This window comes from Pristis pectinata, chromosome 38 (genome assembly GCF_009764475.1).
Source record: "Pristis pectinata isolate sPriPec2 chromosome 38, sPriPec2.1.pri, whole genome shotgun sequence".
NCBI lineage: Eukaryota > Metazoa > Chordata > Chondrichthyes > Rhinopristiformes > Pristidae > Pristis > Pristis pectinata.
In genome coordinates this window covers 5,075,413-5,103,008 of record NC_067441.1, presented here as the reverse complement: position 1 = coordinate 5,103,008, position 27,596 = coordinate 5,075,413, and the positions used below count along the sequence as shown (strand labels likewise).

At 42.4% G+C, this 27,596-nt stretch overlaps 1 protein-coding gene across 5 annotated transcripts in view; it reads left to right on the top strand.

Annotated features, from left to right (window-relative positions):
* The window catches only part of LOC127587104 (spectrin beta chain, non-erythrocytic 1-like), a 261,405-nt gene that overhangs the window by 212,820 nt on the left and 20,989 nt on the right, over positions 1-27,596 (top strand). For all 5 annotated transcript variants that reach the window (XM_052045324.1, XM_052045327.1, XM_052045323.1 and 2 more), the window contains 14 exons: positions 2,516-2,718; positions 4,724-4,814; positions 7,101-7,247; positions 8,621-8,884; positions 11,113-11,337; positions 11,890-11,979; positions 13,835-14,113; positions 15,433-15,563; positions 17,289-17,493; positions 19,718-20,092; positions 21,075-21,319; positions 24,178-24,316; positions 24,647-24,731; positions 26,972-27,168. In XM_052045324.1, coding sequence (XP_051901284.1) covers positions 2,516-2,718; positions 4,724-4,814; positions 7,101-7,247; positions 8,621-8,884; positions 11,113-11,337; positions 11,890-11,979; positions 13,835-14,113; positions 15,433-15,563; positions 17,289-17,493; positions 19,718-20,092; positions 21,075-21,319; positions 24,178-24,316; positions 24,647-24,731; positions 26,972-27,168 — 2,676 coding nt within the window. The remainder of the gene's footprint in view (positions 1-2,515; positions 2,719-4,723; positions 4,815-7,100; positions 7,248-8,620; positions 8,885-11,112; positions 11,338-11,889; positions 11,980-13,834; positions 14,114-15,432; positions 15,564-17,288; positions 17,494-19,717; positions 20,093-21,074; positions 21,320-24,177; positions 24,317-24,646; positions 24,732-26,971; positions 27,169-27,596) is intronic.

The window sequence follows — 27,596 nt, the reverse complement described above, 5'->3', positions numbered from 1 at the left end:
GTGTTGGGTTTCTCAAGTGTTGTTAGAGCTGCACTCATCCAGGCCAGTGGAGTTTTCCATGTTTCTGATTTGAACCCTGAAGGTATTGGTTAAGCTTTGGGGAGTCAGGAGGTGAGTCATCTGCCGCAGAATACCCAGTCTCTGGCCTATTCTTGCAGCCACGGTATTTATGTGGCTGGAGTAGTCGAGCATCTGTTCAGTAGTGGACATCCAGGGATGTTGATGCTGGGGGGCTTGACATTCAAGAGTAGATGATTTCAGTGCTGCTTTGAAGCTTGTTCAATATGCAGGAACACTGATTCATTGGCAAAGTGGGGACTGTACTAAGGAATCAGGAGGAGGTATCAATGTCCATGTTTGAACTGATGCCATGAGTCTCCATGGGGATCCAAAGCCAATGATAAGGACAGTGAAGATCACTCCCCTCCGCCTGTGTATCACTGTACTGCCACCTCTGGAGGGTTTGTCCTGCCGGTTGTAATGTGAGAATCCAGCGTGTTGTCTGTAAGGTACAATTGTGCCATGACTTGCCTGTGGGGTGGCTCCACCAATTTAGGCACCAGTTCCCAGATGTTACTGAGGAGCAGTTTGCAAGGCTGAGTATGCTTGGTGTGACATTGTTGTATTTGAATTCTTTGTGAGTGCTGGGTTTTATTCATTTTATTATTGGAATTATTTCAAATATAGCATCCTTTTACAAAGTGGACTGTCCTGCCCTGGAGGTCAGTGACCAGTGGTGTTCTGCAGGGATCTGTTCTGGGACCCCTGCTCTTTGTGATTTTTATAAATGGCTTGGATGAGGATGTGGAAGGGTGGGTTAGTAAGTTTCCTGATGATACAAAGGTTGGTGGTGTTGTGGATAGTGTAGAAGGCTGATGTAGATTACAACAGGATATTGATGAGCTGGGCTGAGAAGTGGCAGATGGAGTTCAACCTGGATAAGTGTGAAGTGATACACTTCAGGAGATCAAATTCGAAGGCAGAATACAAGGTTAATAGCAGGACTCTTAGCAGTGTGGAGGAACAGAGGGATCTTGGGGTCCACATCCATAGATCCCTCAAGGTTGCCATGCAGGTCGATAGGGTTGTTAAGAAGGCGTATGGAGTGTATGGGGTATTGAGTTCAAGAGCCACGAGGTGATGTTGCAGCTCTATAGAACTCTGGTCAGACCACACTTGGAGTATTGTGTTCAGTTCTGGTCGCATCATTATAGAAAGGATGTGGAAGCTTCAGAGAGGGTGCAGAGGAGATTTACCAGGATGTTGCCTGGATTGGAGAGCATGTCTTATGAAGATAGGTTGAGCGAGCTAGGGCTTTTCTCTTTGGAGAGGAGGATGAGAGGTGACTTGATAGAGGTGTACAAGACGCATAGATTGAGTGGACAGTCAGAGACTTCTTCCCAGTGCGACAGTGGCTAACACGAGGGGACATAATTTTAAGTATAAGGGGGATGTCAGGGGTAAGTTTTTTACATAGAGAGTGGCGGGTATGTGGAATGCACTGCCAGCAGAGGTTGTGGGGGCAGAAACATTAGGGACATTTAAGAGACTCTTAGATAGACAGATGAATGATAGAAAATAGGGGGCTATGTGGGAGGGAAGGGTTAGATAGAGCAGAACAAAAAGTCGGCACAACATTGTGGGCCGAAGGGCCTGTACTGTGCTGTGGTGTCCTATGTTCTATGAAATGGAGCTGGAAACAGATAGAATAGTAATTTTCCAAAGGGAGGTTTCTGTGAAGGTTGACTTTTAGTGCAGTTGCAGGAGGCAAAAGGTTTTCAGCGAATATTTGGAAAAGACAGCTCCATTTCTCAGAAATGACATTTGAAGTAAATTATTTTTAGCAGTAGAGACATCACTGTTAACTATATCCAGTTGGAATGAATGCAAATGAGATTGCAGCATTGTAATAAAATTAATAAAATTCAGTGTTGACAAAGGATATTTATCGAAGACAAAAGTGGGTTAAATGATCCTTGCCTAAATCTATTGCCACTGTTGGGAAGGGGATTGAGATTTTGGGGGAATGGATCATGGGGGTGGGAGCTTCCAGAGGATTGCCAGCAAGAGAGAGGTATGACTGAGTGGAAGGTGATTATAAAGTAGCTTGGACGTAGATGGTGGCTCAAGGAAGGTTAAGTAATCCAACTAATGTCAAAAGAACCCTCAGGCTAAGACCTACTTCTGTTTTTGAGGCCTGACAGGTCTTGGGCAGAGTTGGAATTTTGGGCAAGGGACATTAAACTAGCATGATGTGCCACGTGCAATCCCGGTATTCAGTGATAGTTCTCAGCCAGCTTCAGCCTGAAATGGTCCTCACGGCACAAAAGTTTGACAATCCCAGAGCTTGAATTTCTGCACTGAACAATATTCGCCAATCCTCTGAAACTGTTGCTGGATGGGGAGGAACCACTATGACATCCAATCTCATATATTATTGGTCTGATGTTAGAAATGTACCATAATTTGGCAGAAATCTGACTGCACTTTTGACCATACCTCTTTTTTACTTCAGGCTTATATGCTGTCACATACAGAGATGCCTGGAACCCTGGAAATGGCCGAGGCTGCCATTAAGAAACATGAAGACATTGTGACCACCATGGATGCCAACGAGGAGAGGATCAACAGCGTGGTGGACTCCGGCAAAAAGCTTATAAGCGAGGGGAATGTTCATGCTGACAAGATCCAGGAGAAAGTGGACTCCATTGACGAACGGTTGGTTTGATTGCATGCCTTTATTGTCAAGACTCAGTCTCACTTGTTGGCAAACGTTGGATAATATTTCTGTTATACCACCCATTGCTGAGAATCAGTGGGTAGTCCTGTGGAAAATCCTGCCCATTTTTCAACATAAGGTGATAAAAGATTTGTGTTACAATCTGCAGTGGTGAAAAGTATGAGAACTGATTTCCTGTTATATGAAATGGCTGATATGTTATGGAAAGTGTTTAATTATTCAATTAATCAAATCTGATTAAAAATTAACATGAACTATGAAGTGTATCATTAAATCCCATCTTGGTTTGCTAATAGATTTTTGGGGAAGGAAACTACCATCCTTATCTGCCTGTAGGTTGTCCCCAGGTTACAAACAGGTACTGTTTTTACAGATGTCCATAAGATGATTTTGTCCATAACTCAGAAAACACACAAAATCACTCAATACGGTGACCATACTGTTGTAATGAACGGTGTTGATGAGGACCAATTAACATGAACATTTAGTTATTGTCTTTCCCTGCCTATTTACAATGGTTCAGAATCAGGATGTCCCACGCTCAATGGCTGTTTTTGATGGCCTTGAAGTGGATATGTCATTTAACAGAGTCTGTTGCACTAGTATCAATAGAAGTGATTGCTTGTCAATTTCCAAAGCAATCCTCTTCAGTGGCCTCCCACAGTGAAACTGACAGCCTGTGTTCTTAAGAAACAATACTGTCTGATTACTTGCGTGTAAATAGTTTTTTCCAAGACTGGTTCTTGTTTGAATTTAATCATGTCTATGGGAGCTCCTTCATATGAACAGCTGTCTATAAGTCAGACGTTTGTAACCCAGGGAGGGCCTGTATTGATGACACCAGCTCCACAGCAATGTTATTGAATCTTGGCTGTCTTCTGAAATGGCCCTAGAAGCTGAAGGAGCAGGTGAGGATGGGCGGTAAATGCTAACCTTGCAAATAATGTCCAAGTGCAGTGAATAAATTAAAGGAAAGGATCTTCAGACCTAAAATGCCAAAAAGGCATTGGATTTCACAGTCTGTCTGTCAGCTTGGTAGGAGGGTGCATTTTCTGGAAGATGTTGGTTTCCATGGAAGTAAAATGCAGATCCCACTAGTTCTGAGAAATTTACAAGCTGCCCCAACAGATGCATTAACATGTATTTGTTGCCCTTCAGAAAGGTTGTAAGCACAACTACGGAGCAATAGAACAGTGCATGTCCTGTACTGGTTTAACTTTCTAAAATGCATCACTTTGCACTTGTTTGAGTTAAATTCCATCTGACATTCCCTTGCCCACTTTCCCAGTTGAACCTATGTCCTGTTGTAACCTTAGACAACCTTCTTCACTGTCTACTTTACCACCACAAACTTAATGATCATGCCACCTTTAATCCAAATCATTAATATTTTTGACTTGCACTTGGTGCAACATAGGTCTGGTAGATCGATTCCTGAAGCGGGGGTTTGACCTGTGAGGAGAGGTTAAATGAAGTGGACTTGATCATCTATGTGGCCTCCTTCTGCTTCTGTTTCTTTTGTGTTCCTCCCTCGACCAACAAAAGCTCATCATGTTCGCCTCTTCATTGTTCACTGACTGTTGCAGAAGCTTTGTTTGTATTTTACTGGTGGTAAAGTAAATTAATTATGTGAATTGATGATTGAAGAGTTATTTATTTATAACAACACACAAAATGTTGAAGGAACTGACCCGAAACATTGACTGTTTATTTCCCTCCATGGACGCTGCCTGACCTGCTGAGTTCCTCCAGAATTTTGTGTGTGTTGCTCCAGATTCCACCATCTGCAGAATCTCTTGTCTTATTTTTTTTATAAATCTCTTTTATAGTACTTTCATTTCTTAAGTTCACTTTGAATAGGAAGTATTTTCACGAGATTACTGTTTGCCCAACAATCATGATTGCCTCTTTCCTCTGCAGATTTCCTTCCTGCTGGTGCCATTTTCGATTCAACTTTAAATTTATCCTATCTTATAATTTCAGACATAGGAGGAATCGCAAAACTGCCAATGACCTTGCTGATAGACTCAAGGATAACCTGGAGCTTCAGAAGTTCCTTCAGGATTGCCAGGAGGTAACTTCTGTTTCATTTCACTGGGTTGTGCTGCCCAGATAACTTGACATGTACAGACTCCTTATTGGGAATACTTTTTAGTATCTTTATAAGAAACAACATGGTACACCTCTTTCTTAGAAATGGTGCAAGTTATTTTCAGTGTTTAAAACCACATTCAACAGCAACTTTTTAAAGAGAATTGCATTTCATACTTTGAATGAAGTACTTGCAGGAGTTTGAGGAAAGAGCAGATGTGTGAAACTAGTTGGAGGCTCTTTTATAAAGTCGGCATGGGCACAGACATCCATTGGTCTCCTCCTGTGCTGTGTGATTGCAATATTGGATTGGTCAGGTCAGTGGGATGGAGATTCAGCCTGGCTGAAAGACATGAATACAGTCACCCAGAGGCATCACTAAGTACAAGACCAAAAGAAATAGAAGCAGGAGTAGGCTATTCTGCCCCTTGTGCTTGCTCTGCCATTCATAAGATGGTGGCTGATCCTTTACCTTGGCATCACTTTTCTTGCACTATTGTCATATCCCTCACTATACAAAAATCTATCAGTCTCTTTCTTGAATGTGCTCAGTGACTGAGTTTCCACAGCCCCTTAGATAGTGAATTCCAAAGACTCACTACCTTCTGAAAGAAGAAATTTCATTTCTGTCCTGAATGACTCCTTATTTTGAGACCAGAACTCTTGAGAGTACAGGCCCAGTCTGCTTAATCTCTCCTCGAAGGGTAATTTCCCCACCCTCTCCCATTCTTATCCCAGGAATCAATCTGCTGAACCTTCATGATACTTCCTATATTGCAAAAATATCCTTCCATGGATAGTGAGACCCATCCTGCACATAGAAGTCCAGGTGCAGCTTCACCAGCTCTCCATATAATTTCAGTAAGGCAGCTTAACTTTTATACTCAGATCCTCTTGCATTGCAGGCCACAATAGCTTTTGCTTTTCTAAGTCACGTTTTCTTCAATTCATACAACACAGAAGCAGACCCTTTGGCCCAGCTGGTCCATGCCGACCAAGATTCCCACCTAAGCTGGTCCCATTTCCCTACATTTGGCCCATATCCTTCTAAACCTTTCCTATCCATGTATCTGTCCAAGTACCTTTTAAGTGTTGTTAACACACCTGCCTCAACCACTTCTTCATGAATCTAAGTAGAAAATCATTGGCTTATTTAGTGAGACATCCTGCAACAAGAAGCCAGAAATGTTTAATCCACTTCCAGTAGCTGTATCTGCTGCTGGACTATTGCAATGTGTCCAAAACTTGTGTGACACTTGAGACATTACCAGCTTTTATTGCAGAGTAATCAGCTCAGCTCTGCATTCATGACAGCAAGAACTGCTCTTCTGCTCCTCCTGGTGGCTCTTGATAGAAAATTCTTTATGAACAAAACCATGAATCTATGTATTTCCCATTGAGCGTAGCCCAGTATTAAATGTCAGGTGCATGGTCACTGCTGCTACATTGAGGTGGAGGTGCCCCGATCTTAGGGAGAAGGCTTCAGATGAATAAGTCTGTTGGCTAAAAGGGCAGCAAATACAAATGGAAAGATATCCAAGGGACTAGAGTTTGGTAAAGTGACATGGCAGATACGTGAAACTTTTGTACTGTCATTTAGCACGGAAACAGGCTTTTAGTTTGTTACATGATTTGCTTCCTACTGAGTCCATGTTAACCATTGAACAACCACATACTACTCCCACACATATCCCATTTTATTCTCCCCTCAACTCTCTCCCTTCCTCCCACCCCCACCCCCCCCCCCCCCCCCCCCCCCCCCCCCCCCCCCCCCCCCCCCCCCCCACTTCTACCCACAAACTAGGTGCAGTTTAGAGTGGCCAATTAATCTACTAACTTTGGCCAAATGAGGTGTGAAACTCACTATATAGATGAATTCTGTGTCCAGAAAGAGGGATCTGAGCTGTAAGACACCAAAGTGGCTGCAGGACAGTCACCGACACAATAAGAACTGGATTTGAATATGCAGATTACGTCATCATGGTATTTAACTGAATTGAAGATCCAGTGCAACTTCAGGCATTTCTCGACACTGGTATGACCACATAGCAGGATCAGCAGTCAGAAAATGCCCCCGGGCTATGACGTGGATTCTTCAGCTATGACCCTATTTTTGCTGCATAAAGGGCATTGAAAGATGAGGAGCAGACAGGTAACTAGAGTGGAGGTGGCATCCCTTTGTGATTAATTGTATGTTGGAGCAGGCTTGAGCGGCTGCATGTCCTCTTTGCCTAATTTTTCAGCTTTCTGTTTACACTGTTTTATCCAGCTCACGCTCTGGATCAATGAGAAGATGCTGACTGCTCAAGATATGTCGTACGATGAGGCTCGGAATCTCCATACCAAGTGGCAGAAACACCAGGCCTTTATGGCTGAGCTTGCCTCCAACAAGGACTGGCTGGACAAGATAGACAAGGTAACTATTTAGAGAGGCTAATGTTGTTCTAAGACACTCAATACATAAATGGTTTATCCAGGATGAAAACTCATCCCTATGTGATCAGGAAGTGAACAATATCTGTTATTTTTCTTTTGAAAAGTATTTATTGAGAATACTCTGTTAACCAATGGGTTTGGGGTGAGATGGGGCTTATAACTCACTGCAAGTCATCCATAACAAATGGTCTGCACTGCCGCAACTTCTCCCAGTACAAGTAAGGGAAGTTCTCCAGAAGTTGGAGTCAGTGAGTTCTCCAGAAGTCCAGTGAGCAGAGGATAGCTACATATAAATTATGTGCTTAAAGTGCGTGTAACAAGTCCAGTTACTATAGTCAGTCATTTTAACCCCAGTGTGGGGAGACATTTAGAAATGACAATCAGGGACAGGATTAGCAGTCACTTGGACAAATGTTGGATTGATTGAGGGAAAACAACATTGATTTGTTAAAGGCAAATCATATTTAACTTGCTTGATAGTTTTTTAATGAGGTAACAGAAGATCGATGAGGGAAATGTGATGAATTTGATGAAAGTTTATCAAGAATGTTCATGGGATAAAAGGGATATGGTTGGAGCTGTTCAGATGAGAATTTAAGGGCCCCAAAATCCTTCTCAGGTGGACATAAAATGTCCCACAGCCAGTATTTCAAGAACAAAGCCAATGGAATCAAAGGGACAGCAGCATGGATAGAAAATTGGCTAAGTGTCAGGTAAAAAACTGATAGTAGTGAATAGTTGTTTCTTGAACTTGAAGGAAGTATACAGTGTGTTCCCTGAGGGTTGGTACCAAGACAACCGCTTTTATTAATATACATTAATGGCTTGGACTTGGCTGTGAAAGTTACCATTTCCAAATCTGCAGCCAACACAAAACTAAGAAGCTTAGTTAACTGTGAGGAGGATAGTAACGGTCCTCAAGAGGATGTGGGTAAGAGAATTGATCCTGAGGCTAATGTTTATCCTTCCACTAGCATCACTTAGCCAGTTTTGGTCCTGATCCTTGCAGAGGTACAATTCCATTCCTATGGGCATCCCTCTTGTACTTTGCCCCGAGCAGTTATGCAGGGCATTCGACTACGGGTGGGATCATCAATGTTGAGTGGTCAGGAGCGAGGAACCTCTCTGACTTTGGATGCTTTTGCCCATGGAGCTAGCCCAGCTGAGGGCAAATGGGGCTTTCTTGCTGTGACGATTTCATCCAAAACACATTACAGCTAGTAGTTGCCAATCTCAGTTATATATTGCCTTTACTGGGTAGTTTGCCACCCACTGTTGCATTAATGTGTTTGCAGGTTTGTTAAGTAGTCATTGATGGACACAGTCGCTAATTGGCCTAACTTTGTTCTGCAGGACGGGAAGCAGCTCATATCTGAGAAGCCAGACACTGAACCCATTGTGGAGGAGAAGCTCAGTACTCTCCACAGGCTCTGGGATGACCTGGAATCCACCACGAAGACTAAAGCTCAGTGCCTGTTTGACGCAAACCGCACAGAGCTGTTCACGCAGAGCTGTGCAGACCTGGACTTGTGGCTCAACGACCTGGATGCACAGCTGCAGTCCGATGACCATGGCAAGGACTTGACCAGTGTCAGCATCCTTTTGAAAAAACAACAGGTATGCTTGCAGTAAAATGCTCTGCAGCTTGGAATAGACAATTCATGACAGCTGGGTAATTAAAATAATTAATTTAGACATTTAAGAAGTAATCATTTGGAGTGCTGGAAATTGTAAACAAATTGAGAGGGGACTAATTAAGAGGTCTAGGACTTCTAAAAGTGGTCAAATTGCCCAGCCCAAAAAATGGCTTCTAGGCTAAGCAAGGGAGTAAATAGCACAGGCTGTACCTTTTGCTGGTACTCTATGGCGGTAGGTGTGGCGCTGAAGGAATGGAAGATGGCCCACGTGGTGTTTTTTTTAAAAGGGTATGGACCAAGTAACTGCAGGCAGTCAACTTAACATCTTTGATGGGAAAATTATTGAAGAACAGCATAAATCAGGATTCAGAGATCCTCTATGAGATTATTCCTTGCCCTTCTTGAGAGGAAGAGTCCCGACACCTAATAGGGTTTTCATTTCCACAGCCAAGGCTCACACAGTTGGCTGAACTAGTAGTATTAAATTCACATGAGGTTTCCTTGCAGGTAATCCCTGGGAAGTCCCCAGCATGAAAATGTCAGCAAACTTCACCTTTACAAATGCTGTCGGTGAGGACTTTTAATGTCATCTTTCACAATCTCAGGCAAACACAGTTATATCCTTTTACATTGACATTTACCTTTCTGTTGTCCTTTATTCTCAGTAAACAGGTGTTACTTGGACATTGACCTAGAAGTGCAAAGTTACCACTTCTGCTGGGACAAATCCCGAGAATGGTGTATGCAGCATCAGTTGTTCTTGCACCATGCAAGAAGCATGTTAAACTTGCATGCAACCCATGTGCAAAGACTTGCTGTACCTCTCACCCACCCAGCCATTGGTATTAGACCTATAGACATGGCATACGCAGGAATTGTTGTGACAGCTTGCATTACTAAATGCATTTTATTGCAGCAATAAAAAGGTTTTATCCCTATCTTTTGAGAATGGAATTTAATATTGAAATGAGGAGTTGCTATGCCTTGCAAGGGGCAAAGTTCACACATGGAAGAGGATCAGTCATATCCGGATTTAATCAGCTGTTCTGGAACTCTAAAACAGTCCAAAGTATTCACAGTCATGGAATCAGAGAGCTATACAGCATGGGACCAGGTCCTTCGGACCAACTCATCCATTCCCACCAATTTGCCTAACTGAGGTAGTCCCATTTGCCTGCATCTGGCAACAGTGCATCCTGAGCATACCTTGAAAGTGAGGAGTTGCAATAACCCTTTGATTGTTCTGCAGCTTTTGAGCACACAAAACAGCTCAAAAGCCATGCTTGTGGAATAATCTTTCAGCCTCTCTGCCTGAGACATGAGCATTGTCATTGAATCATCATATTGTTTTCTGTAACCCTGGTTTCTCACCATGTCCTTTTAAGCTCTTCACTCCAGAAATGTCTCACGTTGCCTCTGAATTAATTTACGCTGTTTCAAATCTCTCATGGTAACTTATTCCGAGCACTTTAAATTTTATTGATTTTTAGTTTTGTTTCAGTTTGTTTTGTTTGATTATTTGGCAAAAATGGGTATCTTAATTGGCAAGTAAATCAACTTTCATTTTCTGTAATAAATTGCAACTAAGTTGGTAATGGTAAAAAGTTATACTTGCACATTCAAAGTTATCCGTCGCCACCTACGTTTTTACTATTCCATTTTCTTTTCACCCGAGTTATCCACTTATGTCAATGACTAGTATATTCAGTTTTGTGTCCATATAATGTCGTCCCATGCACAGTTTCCACATTTTAAAAGCAAATTCTTAAAGCAATATGTCTGGTTGACCCTAAATATATTGCCATCTCATAGTTCTGTCATCGTAAAATAATAAAAAAGAGATTTTAAATAGTCTCTTCACGAGTTCAGTATATTTTCCCCTGTAGTTTAGGTAACATAAATTCGCCCCTAGGGAATTTACAAATCACGAGCAAAAAATTTGAGATACGGAATTAAAATTCACTCTTATGAAACTTGCGTGAGGAAAAAATAGTTCAGTAAACATAAAATGTGAAATAAACAACAGATTTTGTCAAGGGTTTGCATTATGGAAAATCGCAATACAAGTGGTATTCTAGGAACACAACCCCTCTGTAACATGGGGATGTACTGTATTAGTATTAATCAAATAAAAATAGAAGGCCAACATTCCTCACCCAGGTGTATAATTTCCCTTCTTAATTCGAAATTCCTAATTGTCTCTTGCAGATGCTGGAAAATCAGATGCAGGTCCGGCAGAAGGAGCTAGAGGAACTGAAGCACCAGGCACAGGCCCTGGGGCAAGAGGATACAAATGTCGTGGAGGTAGATGCCAAACAGAGGAGGGTGGAAGAGAGGTTCCAGGAGCTGATGAGACCTGTCCAAGAAAGACGCAGAAATCTCATGGCCTCCAAAGAGGGCCATCAGTTCAATAGGGATTTGGAGGATGAAATTGTAAGTTTCTAAAATTTGGCTTTTCTCTCTGTACTCCCTTTTTGCCACCAGTCTCCTTAAAGCAATGGATCAGATATTTGTGATCCTGTGCTTCCAAATACACATCAAGGAAAATTGGAGGCAGACTTAATTGTGGCATTTAAAACGGAGCTGGATATATACTTGAAAAGAAAAAAGTCTGCAGGGTTATGGAGAGAGGCATATGGGAGTGTGGTTGCTCTTGTATTGAGCCAGTGTGGACTTGATAGACTGAATAGCCTCATTCCATTCTGTGACCTTTCTGAGAAAGCTGGTATTTTTAGTGATAACCATGAAGCCATTGGAGTGTCACAAATGCTCCAATGTATGTATTTTGTTTCACTGCTAAGCAAACTGTAAAAATTGAGCCCTACTTTAAAAGAGTAGCCAATTGCACTTGTTTTAAATTGTTTTTTTTAAATATGTTTAGAATCTTGTAAAGCCAGTGAACAGTTGGTACCATTCTGATCTAATCCCTCTCTCTGTCTCTCTGCCCGTCTCTCTCTCTCTCTCTCTCTCCCTCTCTCCCTCCAGCTGTGGGTTAATGAGCGGATGCCACTAGCAACCTCAACCGACCATGGAAACAATCTGCCAACCGTGCAGTTGCTCATTAAAAAGAACCAGGTGAGTCGCGAACAAGATATGGGTCATTTCCTTGTACAAACACTCCTGGCTTTAACAAGGCTTGTCAAACAGCTGGTCCTATACATCTGTTTCTCACTAATATAATATCAAGTAATAGCCCTCGTGTGTCTTGACTAACTTGTCATTACAGATACAGTGTGCAACCTTTGCTCTGTGAAGTATTCAATTGCAGATTATTCTCATCCAGCTAATACACTTCATTTTCCTTTCTGTTGCACTGATGAAGAGAGGGTCGTTCACGTGGACACGGTGAATGTGATTTCATTATGTAATACGGCAAGCTACAGGTTGATCACTCAAACTGCTTTTTAAGGGATGTTAGAGTGATGCAGCTATTGGAGCTGCTGCTCCACCGCTCGAGTGACCCGGGTTCAATCCTGACCTCTCGTGCTGTCACTGTAGAGTTTGCATACTCTGTGACCTGTAGGTTTCCTCTGGGTGCTCTGGTTTCCTCCCACTTCCCTGTGACGTGAAGATTGGTAGGATAATTGCCCAATATAAGTTGCCCCTAGTGTGTAGGTGTTTGAAGAGTTAAATGGTGTGTGGGGTAAAAGAAATGGAATTAGTGTAGGATTAATGTAAATGGGTGCTTGATGGTTAGTGCAGACTCAGCAGGCTGAAGGCCTGTTTGGGTGCTGTTTGCGTACACGAGGGTTGAAGACGAGTAAGAGGGAAGGTAGTGCTCCTCCTGATTTTCCTCGTGTAGTTTCTTATTATTCCACTAAAACCTGTGCCTTGTCTATCACTGACATTTCATGGCCACTGTGTCTGCTATATACCAAATGCATCTTGGTATCACTTCCTAGTCATGTGGCCTACTGCACTTTGAAGGACAGGAACAGCTAGTACATACCATCGAGACCAAGACCCCTCTCATTTGGGACATATATTGTCATTCTTTCCTTCTTTCTGGTTCCTGATCCTGGAACTCCCCAACTGCATTGTTGGTGGAGTACTTTCGCTGCATTGTCTGCAGTGGTTCAAGGAAAAGGACTTTCCCAAAGGAGAACAAGAGCAGAAAATGCTATAAACACTAGATGCTGCCTGACCTGCTGACTATATTCAGCATTTTCTGTTTCAAGTTTCCAGCATCTGCAGTATTTTGATTTTTCTTCCCAAGGGGAACCAATGATAGTGGAGTGAGGTTGATTCAGTTGACCTGCATCCTATGAATGAATCCAGAAGAAAATAAAATGTGGTCTTATTGCATATTGTCTGATTTGACCTCCCCCATGATTAATTGTTCTGAGAAAACATAAAAGGGTTTACATTGCTAGTAATAAAACTGCAGATTCTGGAGTCTGAAACAGAACTCCTTCCAGAGATGCTGCTTGACTGGCTGAGTTCTTCCAGCATTTCTGTTATTGTTATAGCGATCGTATCTGATCAATCTCTTTGGATAGGGCAGTCACAATGTTCTCATGAACAGTGAAGTAAGTGGGAGGCTATGGTTGTGGAATTGTGACCTTGCAGAAGTCAGAATCAAAAGCTGAGATGGGATAGGAAATAGTTCCAAGCTCTGAGTCATTGATTTTTAAGAAGTTGGTTATTGAGACACTGTTGGACTAAAGGGTCACGATCATTCTTTTAATACAGAGTTGTGATGTTTATTGTATTCTAGGTTGAGGTTGATAAATTTCTGAGCACTAAGAATTTTAGAATATGGGGTTTAGGGTGAAAGAGGACTTGAGGTACAAGATCAACCATATAATGATCAGCAGAGCAAGCAAAATGGGCTGTATGGCTTATCCCTGCTATGTGTGAAAACATTTGTATGATAACTTTAAAATGGTGAAGCAGTTAGCAACAGCTAACACTTCATTTGGTCCTTCAGACCCTGCAGAAGGAGATCCAGGGTCATCAGCCCCGAATAGACGATATCGCAGAACGTGGAGAGACAATGGCCAAAGCAGGGCGCATAGATTCCGAGGTGCTGCGAGCCCGCTTGGGAGACCTGCAGGAGATGTGGAGGGAGTTGAAGGAGGAAACGGACAAACGCAACAGCCGCCTGCAGGAATCTCAAAAGGCTCAACAGTTCTATTTTGATGCTGCTGAGGCTGAAGCTTGGATGGGCGAACAGGAGCTGCACATGATGTCAGAAGAGAGGGCTAAGGTACCAAAGAATCAAAAGATATAAAGTGTAAAGAAATACCTGCACTTTGCATACTCTCATTTGATAGTGGGGTGCCAAATATATTTTGAAAATCAATTTTGACTCTTATAAAAATGAAATTAGAATTTAAAAGAAATTCTCAGATTGCTTCCTTTGTCCTAAGGTGCTCTATTGTGTTACTACCAGTTCATGACCTGGAGTGGGACTGTTTAAAATGATCAGGGCTAAGCTTGGACTAATGTCCAAATCACACCATCACTGATTGAGATGTAGGACCAAAGAAAGTACTGCCACTAGACTTGACCATTAACAAATGAAGTGAAACTTACCTGATCTGGGGCCTAGCAAGTAGATGCAGTCAAATATTTCCATGTAATAAAGGTTCCTGATAACCTTGATACACTTCAACGGAGCCCCTCAGATATTGCCCCAATCCCAAGAAGCCCCTCAAGCATTGATCCTCTCCCAGGGAGCCCCTGAAAATGATGTTCTTTCCCAGGGAATCCCCAGCAAATGTTGATGTGGTCCCATGGAGCCCCTCAAAAGTTACCTCTCTCCCAGGTAGCCACTGCAAATGTTACCCCTCTCCCAGGAACCTCTGCAAATGTTGACAGTCACTCTGGGGCCCCTGCAAACATTTCTTCTCCTAAGGAGTTCTGCAAAACATTGCTGCAGTTCCTGGGAGTCCGAGCAAACATTGCCTTTTCCCAAGGATTTCTGCAAACTTTGCCACAGTCCCTGGGAGCATCTTTAAACAATGCACCCCCGCCCCCACTTCCTGGAAGTCATTGCACAGATTGCCTCTCCCCTGGGGAGTTCCTCAAGTGTTGACCCAGATCCAGGAAGTATATGGAAATACAAATTGTCACCCAGTGAGCACTTTCATATATTCATCATCTCCCATAAAGCAAAAATTGAGGAATTCAGGGGCACATTTTCAGTAATACTGTGAGGAGTCCATACCATGACTTTTGAAACTGCCTGCCTGCTACCTAATTGCTATTGCTGAAAAAGAAACGAATTTTGGTGTTCAGTGACCAATACCTAAAGTTATGCATTAGACAAAGATTGCAACTTCTCACTGAGATGCGGAGTTTTATGTGCTGGATCAGTGAAGTGATGGTGTACCCTACAGTACATAAACTCATTTATCATGGTTTTTTATGGTATACTTTCTCTCTCCTGTCACAGCCAGTTTCCCCAGCTAATTCCCAATAGTGGACAGCAGGACATCACTCGCAGGTTACGTTCTGTTTGGATGGGGCATATTTTATTTGTGAATTGTTCTACTGTTTAATTGCAATGTCTTGTGTGCAAAGGACGAACAGAGTGCAATGGCAATGGTCAAGAAACACCAGGTGGTGGAGCAGTCATTGGAGGACTACGCACAAACTATTCACCAGCTCTCCAACCTAAGCAGGAATCTGGTAACAAACAGCCATCCTGAGAGGTCAGTGCCAACACTGTACGGTAATACTTTGTACAATTCCCACTTCAGAGGCACAGCTGCCAATGGTTCCTATCATTTTGTGAAGTATTACCCTGAATATGTTTCTTCTATTATTGCCTCAGGAGTGATGGGCTTGTTGTAGGAGAGGACACAGATTTTGTTTCCTTCCCTTCATCCAGATCATTTCAAGGCTTGGGTCTGGGTGGCTGAGGTGGCTATATCAGTCAGCGGTTCCTTGTCGGTCAAGTTTATTGTGATATGCACAAGTACACGTATGCACAGGGGCAATGAAAAACTCACTCACAGCAGCATCACAGACACATCGCTTCATATAAGCAGCATTCACAAGAAAAACATATACTGTATATTAAACGTAAATGATACACGAGTTTTACAAGAAAGAACACAGAACAACAAAACAAAAAGTCCATTATTGTGGAAAGTTATCATAATGTTGATAAACTGTGGTAATTAGGGTTGTGCCAGTTGTTTCAAGAACCAAATTGTTGAAGGGAAGTAGCTGTTCTTGAACCTGGTGGTGTGGGACTTCAGGCTTCTTGTACCTCCTGCCGGATGGTAGCAGCGGGAAGATAGCATGGCCCGGATGGTGGGGATCTTTGCTGGATGTTGCCTTCTTGAGGCAGTGTTTCTTATCATTAACAGCACCACCCAAATCTGCTGATGTTCAAGCCCTGATACCAATTTCTTCAGTTGAAACTCTGTTGGCACAGCTAATGAAAGGGAGCTGTGAGACTTCTGCTCCTCATCCCCATTTGTCAAATTGAAATGTTAGTGCTGACCCTGAATAATTTGGACTTCGTTCTGGTAAGACCCCTGGGAACTCCAGACTGGGAACTTGACATAGATAATGAAGCAGTCCAAACCTGGATGCAACAAAACTGAATTCAGGCATGGGCTGATGTATCGTAGCTAATGTTCATTGCATACAAGCACAGGCAATGACTATTTCCAACGAGAGTCTGACCACATCCCCTCAACGTTCAACATTACAGAGTTCTCCACTGTCAGTGGTCCTGGGCAGATGGGTTCACCAGTGACCAGAAGAAACTGGTCCACCCATGCAGGTGTTGTGATTACAAGAGAATCCGGAGGATTTGTGACCTGTAGCAAGTGATTACTGAAAGCCTTTCAACCATCTACAAGGTCCAATGTTGGTGCGTGATTGAATATTCCCCAGTTGGCTGGCTGAGTTAAGCTTCAACAAGTAGCTTCACGGCATACAAAACAAAGCAGGTTTGATCTGCAGCCCACTAATCATCTTATTCACTCCCACCACCAATGCCACAATGTGTCTGCAAAGTTTGCCATCTGCAAAATGCTCTTCAGTTACTTGCTTGGGCTACTCTTTCTGCACCTCTCAGACCAGGGACGACGACCACCAAAGACAAGCATGCATGAGAACACCACCATCTACAGATTTCCCTCCACCACCCTGACCTGGAAGTATATTCCTGTTCCTTCATTGCTGCTGGATCTGAATCCCTCCCTATTGGTACCGTAGGAGCACCTTCACCACATCGATTGTGGCTATTCACCATCACCTTCTCAGAGGCAATAGATGCTGGTATTGCCAGCAACACCCTTAACTTATGAACATATAAAAAAATATGAAGGATGGCACCAAAAGTGTTCACCTAAACGTTCTCTCGGATTTTATTGTGGATTTGGTGCTTCAGACTTATTCGAGATTTTTCACCTCTGCAGTGACCGGATTACTCTGAGGCAATCGCAGGTGGACAAGTTGTACGCTGGGCTGAAAGACTTGGCGGAGGAGCGGAGGGAAAAGCTGCAGGAGCGCCTACGGCTCTGCCAGCTCAAACGGGAAGTGGATGACTTGGAGCAGTGGATCGCCGAGCGGGAGATAGTGGCAGGCTCCCACGAGTTGGGTCAAGACTATGAACATGTCACTGTAAGTAAAGGAGTACCTTTTAATCTCCCCGTATCTCTTCTCTCCCCACCACCCCCCCCACCCCCAATTCTGTTTCTAATTGACAGATTGATATAAGCAAAATGAAGGGACTGAGCATTTGTTTAATCCTTCTACAGTAATCCACCATGTATGTGACTAGTTCCTGATTGACTCCACTGTTTAACATTCTTACACCCCAAAGCCATTTCTTTCATTGAAAGGATGTCAGTGTTGTTGACAAGATTAGCAATGAGTGCCCATCCTTTACTGCATCCTGAGCTTGCTGGGGCATTTCAGAGCCAAACACATTGGTGCATGTAGAGTCACCCGGTAAGACTGCAGATTTCCTCTGGTGAAAAACATAAGTGAACAAAGTAGCTTTTGCTACAGTCTGATTGATGGTTTTGTGCTCACTGTTATTGTGACTGGGGTTTTTAACTTCAGATTTTGAACTTGTCTTTGGATCAATATTTGAAGCCTCTCAATGTTCGTTCAGTAATTTAACCATTATGCTGCCGTGTTCTGGAGCAGATTCCAGATGTCACCAGGTGGCCCATTCCTTTCCCTTGTGGTTTGGTGTTGCTATCAATTCTACATTTGTTTCCCACTCTCTTTAATTTCCCTTTCAAAGCTACAGTCTTCAGCTTCTCCTCATTAAATCATTGCAGATTTTTATGACTGATATATAGCTCCACTCTGCTGTTTGATTAGAAACTGGTGGCTTTTGCAGATCTAGACAGTGAATTGATGAGCAGTGTAACCATGAGGGCAATCATCATTGAGACTGGCAATCCTCACCTCACTACTCATTTATCACTGGATCATATCAAGAGTAAGAAGGCTGGTAGATCTCCTGCTCCTCGCTCACTCGCGCTCTCTCACACCACTCACCCCCTTCTCCCCCCACTCCCGGCAGATGCATTATGTGAGGATATGGAGGTTAAGTGTAATGCTCACATGATCACCTGGGTTACACAGTCAAAGACCTCTGCTCTAGGTGCATTGAGCAAAAATGTCAGGAATTCTTGGCACGTATTTTTGCTGGATGCTGCTAGGTGAACATTTCCACTAAAAATGCAGGAGACATTTATACAAGTGTGTTTAATTATTAATCAACTCCCATTGTAAAAACACTAATCAGTTCATAACCATCAGCACATTACAGAAAGGAGCCAATTGCACTGATTAGGCTGCAGAGGATGTTATGATTTTTCTGCATTTAGAAAATTATAACTAAAATAAAAGATTGGGCAGATCGGTTGTTTCCTTCAGAAATGACTGTGGTGAATAAAATTGTGGGAGGCTAAGGTATGGTAAGTAGGAAGGAAATCTCATTTAGCAGGGAGGATGATAACTGGTGGCATTGATTTAAGATCAAAGAGAGAAACTGAGGGAAAAAATGTCACCCTAAGAATTACGGAGATCAGGAACCCACCTTGAAAGGATATTGGAGACAGAAACCCTCGTCACACTGATGAACACTGGATCTGTTGTAACCCATGGATTATATACAGCTAGCTCTATGAGAAAATGCCAAATCAGACTAAAATTGGGAATTAAGATTAATCCATATGGGTCATCCCTGAATTACAAATGGGCTCCACTTTTATAGATGTCCATAAGTTAATTTTGTCCATAAGTCTGAAAATACTCAAAATCCCTCGATACGGTAACCATACAGTATTGCAATGAATGGTGTTGATGAGGTCCAATTAACAGGAACATGTATTTATTGTCTTCCCCTGCCTAGTTACAGTGGTACAGTCAGGATGGCCCATGCTCAATGGCTGTTTTTTCTGGGCTTGTTGTATCAGAGGATGTTACATTGTTTAATAGAATATCATTGCACAAGTATCAATAGAAGCGATTGCTTGTCTGTTTCCAAAGCAACTCTCAAGTAGCCTCCCATGGTGAAACTGGCAGCCTGTGTTCTTGAGAGACAATGATGTCTGATTACTGCAGGGAGGTTACATTAAATAGTTTTTTTCTTAAGCTGGTTCTTGTTTGGATTTAATAATATTTATGGGAGCTTATTCATATGTATGGGGTATGCATTAGTCGGGAATTCATAACCCGGGAAGGGCCTGAGTAGCTTTCTGTTGGCCAGAATGAGCTGCTCTTTCTGAGCCATAAAGCTTTTATCATATTACCATCCCCTATCTATTATTGATCATATCAACATATCCATGTTGATCAAGACTGATTCTCGTCGTCCTCTGTCCAGATGCTGCGGGATAAATTCCGCGAATTTGCCCGTGACACCAGCAGCATTGGGCAGGAGCGTGTGGACTCTGTGAATCGAATGGCTGATGAGCAGATTGACCTGGGTCACTCGGAGAATGCCACCATTGCAGAGTGGAAGGATGGGCTGAACGAAGCCTGGGCTGACCTACTGGAACTCATCGACACCCGGACTCAGATGCTGGCTGCTTCTTACGAGCTGCACAGCTTCTACCACGATGCCAGAGAAACCCTTGACCGCATTCAGGAGAAGGAAAAGCAGCTTCCAGAGGAAATGGGCCGTGATCTAAACACGGTCGAGAGGATGCACCGAATGCACAACACGTACGAACATGACATTCAGGCACTGAGTGCACAGGTAAGGGTTGAATATATTCTTTCTCTCCTTTCCTCTCTGCCTTGCCACTCTCCCTTCTCTCACTTCATACCTATCTCTGTTTACTTCTATCTGAATCTTGTGCATGTCCTTCTAGTCTACCAATTTTGAGCTTTGACAATTATGAGTGTAGAAGGAAGAAGACAAACTTATCATTTCTAAGGTTATAGAATCATAGAATTGTGGCATTGAAGGAGAGAGTTCGGTTTATAGAACGTAGAACAGTACAGCACAATACAGGCCCTTCGGCCCACAATGTTGTGCCGACCTTTAAACCTCGCCTAAGACTATCTAACCCCTTCCTCCCCATATCCCTCTATTTTAAATTCCTCCATATGCTTATCTAGCAATCTCTTGAATTTGACCAATGTACCTGCCTCCACCACTGCTCCAGGCAGCACATTCCATGCCCCAACCACCCTGGGTAAAAAACCTTCCTCTGATATCTCCCTTGAACTTCCTGCCCATTACTTTAAAGCATGCCCTCTTTATTGCTGGTCTCCTTGTAAAAGAATCCCATCAGTCCCAATACTTCACTCTTTCCCCTTATTTCCTTCAATTATCTATCCAACTCAAAATGAAAACCTCAATGAGCTCTTTTCAGCACCTTTACAGGAAATGTGTTCCAGATCATTGCCACTCATTACATCAAAAAACGTTCTTCTTTGAAATTCCCTGTACCTTTTGCCATTCACTTCAAATGTGTCTCCTAATCCTTGAAGCAACTGCTGTTAGGATGAGCTTCTCTCTATTTATCCGATCTAAACCCAGCATGATCTTGTCCAACTCTTTAAGATCTCCTATTAACCATCTTTGCTCCAAGGAGAACATCCCTTTTGTAGATGAGTTTTGTCTTTGAAAATGTCTTGAAGAAGATTTGCTCTTTAAACAAGTGGTGCTATAGTCTTCTTAATTCGTTAATCATGTTGCATACCATTCAAGGTTTTCTTTTTTGATAACACAGGTGAAACAGGTACAGGACGATGCTTCTCATTTGCGGTCAGCGTACGCCGGTGAGAAGGCAGAGGACATTCAGCGACACGAGGATAATGTTGTGGAGGCCTGGAATGCTCTCCTCAATGCCAGCAAGGGACGCAAGCAGATGCTCTCGGATTCGGTTGAAAAGTTCCGCTTCTTCAACCTCGTCCGAGACCTCATGCTCTGGATGGATGATGTCACCAGGCAAATGGATGCTCAGGAGAAACCAAGGTACTTCTAATCTCAGCCTCCAAGGGAGGGTGGGCATTTGACCACTTCATTTCTTCTAGGGAGCCATGCTCAGAGCTCCATACATGTTAAAAGGAGATGGTGTTTTTTGGCTTCGTGTAGTGAAAGTCTGGGCTTACCCAGAGTGGATATGATCGAATAATTTCCCAGTTAATCAAGCTTGGCAATTATTTTGTTTTAAGTGACTGAGATGCCCTTTATGCACTTAATTTGCATGCAACTATCCTCCACTTTATTCCATGGTGAAAAAACTTTCCTCTCCAATCCTTCCACCTTAAATCTGTTACCTGCCAGTCATTAACTCTTCACTTAGGGGAAATAAACTTCCCTGTTTATCCAGTCTCGGTCTCATTTTTATTCATCTCAACTAAATCTCCCCCTCCCCCTGTCTCCTGTTGTTCCAAAGAAAACAACTCCAGCCTGATCACTCTCCCCTCATAACTATAATTTTCCAACCTTGGCAATATCCCTGTACATCTGTGCAACCTCTAGTGCTGTTTCATATCTGCTCTGCAGTGTGATTGTAAGGACTATACTCCATTCTCTCTCAGTGTAATTTAGTGTTAAGTCTGTGGCAAGGTGAGAATAAAATGGAGAGCTCATTTTTGACTGACATGGACATGATAGGCTGACCCCCTGCTGTAGTAAATTGTCTATGCTTCCATAAGTTCCATTTTCAACATAGCCAACAAACTACTACACAAATTTTAATATCTCCTTATGACACCCAAGGAGGCCATTTGACACATCAAGTCTGTGCCAGCCCTCAGAACAATCCTATTCCCTTCATTTTGCTGTAACATATTTTCTCTCATGCATGCCCATTAACTCCCCTGCCACTCACCTACACACTAGGGGTAATTTACAACAGCCGATTAACCTACCAACCCGCACGTCTTTGGTACGTAGGAGGAAACCGGAGCACCCGGGAGAAATCCACGTGGCCACAGGGACAATGTGCAAACTCCACACAGACAGCACCTGAGGTTAGGATTGAACCCGGATCGCTGAAGCTGTGAGGCAACAATGCTAACTGCTGTGCCACTGTTGGGTCATTTCACATCGCTGTTTCTGAGATTTTGCTTCCTGCATTTAGGCACAAAATTGCCAGGCTTCACTGGAGTTCACTGTGTTAAGTGTTCTGAGATTCTTTCTTAGCAAGTTTTTTTTTAAATCCAAGTAATTAATACAGAGGAACAGAACATTTGCTTTTTTTAAGCATTTGATGATGACATAAAACAATCCCAAGTCAAGTACAACAGTATAAGACTTTCTAGTATATCCCAACAGTCATCTTCAACTCCAACTGCAGAGTCCTCCTCCTTAGTGGTCTACTCAAGGATAAATTTAACTGGACCCATTATGGCTGATCCAAACCTGACTCGAGCCCCAGGAATTATATATTTTTTCCACATCTGGAGGCATTTCAGAAAAGCAGAACAAAAGACTTGCTATGCTGTTTATACACTGCATTCAAAACAGAGGGTACCTGCTGTAATACAAAGCTAATCATCCCTCCCCAGATACTGAGTTGGGCTATCCCATGCTGGTCCAACTTGACCCAAACCTGAATGCTTTAGCAGAATTATACACCTGTCCAGTCCTGAACCCAATACATGTTGTCGGGTAGCCAGGTTCTTCTACTCCTGTAGCCCTCTCCTCCCAAGCAGTGATTTCCATTGGTTACTGTGTCCTCGGATTGAGTGATATTGACTGTTTATTATTCGACTAATGGTTGCGTTGTTCAGGATTTCAATGTCTTGTGGGTATTTTCTAAACTCCTTTTTTGTATCCAGAGGAAACTTTCAACTCATGAGTTGTTGGACTGGATTTTAATCCAAGTCCTGTTGGTGAAAGTAATTAAATTCCTGGAATTAATTAAAAACGCTGGTCTACTTTTGTGTGATTTTGAAGATGGGAGAACACAAGTCTTAATGATCGGCAAATTTCCATTTAAACACTGAAAGAGGCAAAGTATGATGCAATTTAAAGAGAGCTTGGCACAGATTCTGATGATCTACTTAAGATTCCTTAAGTGCTGTATCACCAAGCCGTTGTGAATGGTTTATCTCAGATGAGTATTGCACAAGCTGATCTGAATTGAGGAGGTGTGTTAGGGCTAGTGTTAGTGCTACAATCGATCTTGCCTTACTGAAGGAGCATTAGAGCCAGCTAGAGTTCCTGATCACTGTCCAAAAGGAAAACTCACATTCAGCATAGAAGTAGGATTTAAGGAGGAAAAATTGCTATTTCAGGGCACAAAATATACCAAGTTGAAGTCGAGCTTATTGTCATATGCACAAGCACATGTATGCACAGGTGCAATGAAAAACTTACTTACAGCAGCATTCAAAAGAAAAAACACAAATTAAACATAAATTATACATAATTTTTACAAGAAAGAACACAATTAGAACAAAAAAAAGTCTATTTTAGTGCAAAATGATCAAAGTGGTCACAGTGTTGCTAAACTGTAGTGATTAGGGTTTTGCCGGTTGGTTCAAGAACCGAATGGTTGAAGGGAAGTAGCTATTCTTGAACCTGGTGGTGTGGGACTTAAGGCTTCTGTACCTCCTGCCCGATGGTAGCTGCAAGAAGATGGCATGGCCCGGATATTGGGGATCTTTGATGATAGATTTTGTCTTCTTGAGGCAGCACCTGTAGATACTACCAGTGATGGTAGTACCAAGAAACTGACAGCTAAGGATTTGATATGGCATGAATGTGATAATGTAAGGTGGCAAGTTCCTTTATTAAACGTATCAGCCAGCGGGTGTCTCTGGCCCTGGTCTGTACAAAGCTTCTGTGCTACACTGAACCTTCACACTGTCACCTTGCAGGGATGTCTCTTCAGCAGACCTAACCATAAAGAACCATCAGGGGATCAAGTCTGAAATTGATGCCCGGGATGACAGCTTTACTGCAAGCATTGAGATGGGCAATGCCCTTTTAGCCAAGAACCACTATGCTTCAGATGAGGTAGTATAATCCTTTGTACATTTCTGCTAGACTGATTTATTTCTGTGTACTTTCTACTCACAATTATTCTGCTTAACCAGTTGCCATGATTTCGTGCTGATTATTAGTACAGCAACATTAATCAGTATCTGAGTGATAGTAGATTGCTTACACTCAATAGCATCCTCACTATTGGTTATATTATAGGCACAAGGTTACCTCCTTGAAGCAACAAGGCCCTTTCAACTATTTTATGAGATATAAACCATCAGAATACAAGAATCTAAAAATGCATGGATTCCAATATATGATCCAGAATGTTTTACTCTGTGCCTTTTTCTGTTCTATTAGATTGCAGAAAAATTATCCCAGCTCCAGGAAAGGAGGAAAGAAGTCAATGATAAATGGAAGGAGAAGGAAGACTGGTTGCAGCTTGGTGAGAGTTACTGAACCCTATTTATCTGCAGTCACTGAAAACTTCTGTCAGAGATTAACAAATCCTCATGCACTGTGTGTTGCTAGTGTTGAAGATCAGCAGTTCTTGACTGCAAAATTTCCCTTGTCACTGCAACCCAATGCAATATATGAAATGCTAGTTAGGCCACAGAGATCCATGTGCAGTTCTTTTCACTGCTTTACATAACCGCATCCTTTCTGTTATGATCAAGTAGGGCTTGAAGTTTTCAGTTTTCACTGATGTTAACCCAAAAAAACACAGCTGAAGGCCCACTTAAATTTTATTTCATGCAAATTAAACTCTGTCTTGGCAATATTATTTATAATATCAACCATGCATTTGACCAACCAAGAATGTGACTTTTAAAATACAGGCATTCTGTGGAGACTTCTGACCAATTACATTTATTTGAGGAGAAGGTCATCAAATTTAGTAGTGGGTGATGCAGTTGGTTCATTTGTATGGGGGGGGAGGGGGGGCAGAGATGGGGAAGTAATCCTGGATCAGTAAATATTAGGGTGGTAATGGATAACTTTAAATATGTGAATGTTGTTCATCATTATACAATTTGGTTGAAATGATTATGGAATCTCAAGGTTGGAATTTTTTAGTAGCAGAAAATATCTGATCTTGGCAGAGAAGGCAATCAGAAACGCTCCTTAAGCGAACCATTAAAAGAATTCAAGCAATGTAATTACATTGCTAGACCAGTAATCCAGAAGCTTGAACTAATGATCCAGAGGCATGAGTTCAAATCCCATCTTGGCTACTGGGGAGTTTAAACTCATTTACATAAATCTGGAATAAAGATGTGGTATCAGTAACAGTGACCATGAAAACTATTGGATTATCGTAAATACTCATCTGGTTCACTCATGTTCTTCGGGAAAGGAAATCTGCTCTCCTTACCTGGTATATCCTGCATGTGATCTCAGAGCTACTGATGCAGTTACCTTTCTGAAATGACTGGAGAAGCCATTCAGTTAAAGGTCATTTCCGTATGGACAGTAAGTGGCAGCCTTGCCAGAGAATGCAGCCATTCTAAACTTATTCATTAAAAATCGCCCCCATAACCACTCTTGTGCTTTTGTCTTAAATGCTCATAAAATAATTCACAAATATTTGAGATAAAGTACAGTGGTCATGCAGGTAATTTCTGAGGATGGGGAAGTTTGGTTATTAAGAGAGATTGACCAGAATAGGGTTGTTTTCTTTGAAGAAGTGGCGCCTAAGAGGAGATTTAATTTGGTATAAAATTACAAGAAGCATGGACATTGTGAGCAGGAAAGTCCTATTTCTCTTGAGGTCTGAGAGGTCAATGGATTTATAATAACAGGTAGAAAGATTTCAGGTGTTGAAAGATGTTTTCAGTGGGCAATCTGTTGAAGTGCTGTACCTCGAAAACCATGGACTGAGGGGTGGAAGTCTGAACTGCTACTTTTTCCTGTGCCAGCGACATGATGCACTGAGTGTTTCTGTATTCTGTGAAATTAGACATATCACCTCTAGGAACCTGAACAAGTCTACCCAGGGTGATGTGATGAAGTTTTACCGTTCATTAACTTGTCTGGGTTCTGTGTTAGCCTTTATCGTATTGAGGATGAAGTATAATATGAAGGAAGTCTTGCTGCAGTGGAGATTTGGTGAAACCTCATTGTGCAGATGTGGGGTCTCTTTCAAAGTAAGGGTATACTTTGAGTCAGTTTAACACATATTCACTGGATGAACTCTTGAATGGGTATATTTGTCCTCAAAAGAGAGAATCAAATTGGCCTTTATTCCCTGGAGTTTAGATGAATGAGACATGACCTCATTGAATCATGCAAGATCCCTTGAGTGGTGGACAATGCAGATGCCAAGAGGTTACTTCCCTCTGGATGGAGACTCTAGAACTGGGAAGCCCAGTCGTAGGAAAAAGACTCAGCTATTCTGGATGAAGATGAGGGGAAATTCCTTTACACACCGGACTTTAAACATTCAGACTTCTAGAGGCAGTAGATACACAGCTGTTGAGTACATTTGAGACTGAAATGGAAGAATTTTGGAATCGAGGAGAGAAAGAAAGTATGGGAATTAGATGGGAAATAGATTTGAGATACAGGATCAGCCATGGACAATAAATAGCAGGCCAGGCCTGAGAGGCATTATAACCTAATTCTAATTTGTATTTCGTATGTCATTGTGTTCTTGTACTACATTCTCTCCGTTCTCTTCTCCAGTGATGGAAGTACTCCAGTTCGGACGGGATGCAGCAGTCGCAGAGGCCTGGCTGGCAAGCCAGGAGCCATACGTTCGAGCAGCAGAAGTAGGAAGCAGTGTAGATGACGCCGAGAACCTAATCAAGCGGCATGAAGGGTTTGAAAAAGCAGCCGCGGCTTGGGATGAGCGGTTCTTGGCCCTGGAGAAACTGACGACAGTAAGAGCAGTTTTAATGCGTAGAAATAGATTATTTGGCACAGCAGCTCCGGTCCAGTGCTAATGCTCCACACATCTCCTTCCACCTTTCTTCTCCTGTCAGCATAATATTTTTCCTTTATATTCTCATAAATGCAGCTCTGGTATTTTCTACACCCTCACCATGTGAGAATGTGATCTACATTCTCACCATTCTCTGGGGAAGGACATTTCTCAGTTGGATTTATTGTTTGCCCTATCAGTCTCCTTTTAAGTTTAGAGTCTTCTATTAGGTCACCCCATCTCCCTGGTGTTTTCACATGTGCAGTCCTGGATATTGAACGCAGCAAACTGTTTAACCAGAATGTGGAGGGCATCACTTCTAAATTCCCAAAATCTCACAGGTTTATCAAGGCAGGAGGTTATAAGACATGTCCTGGAACTGATATT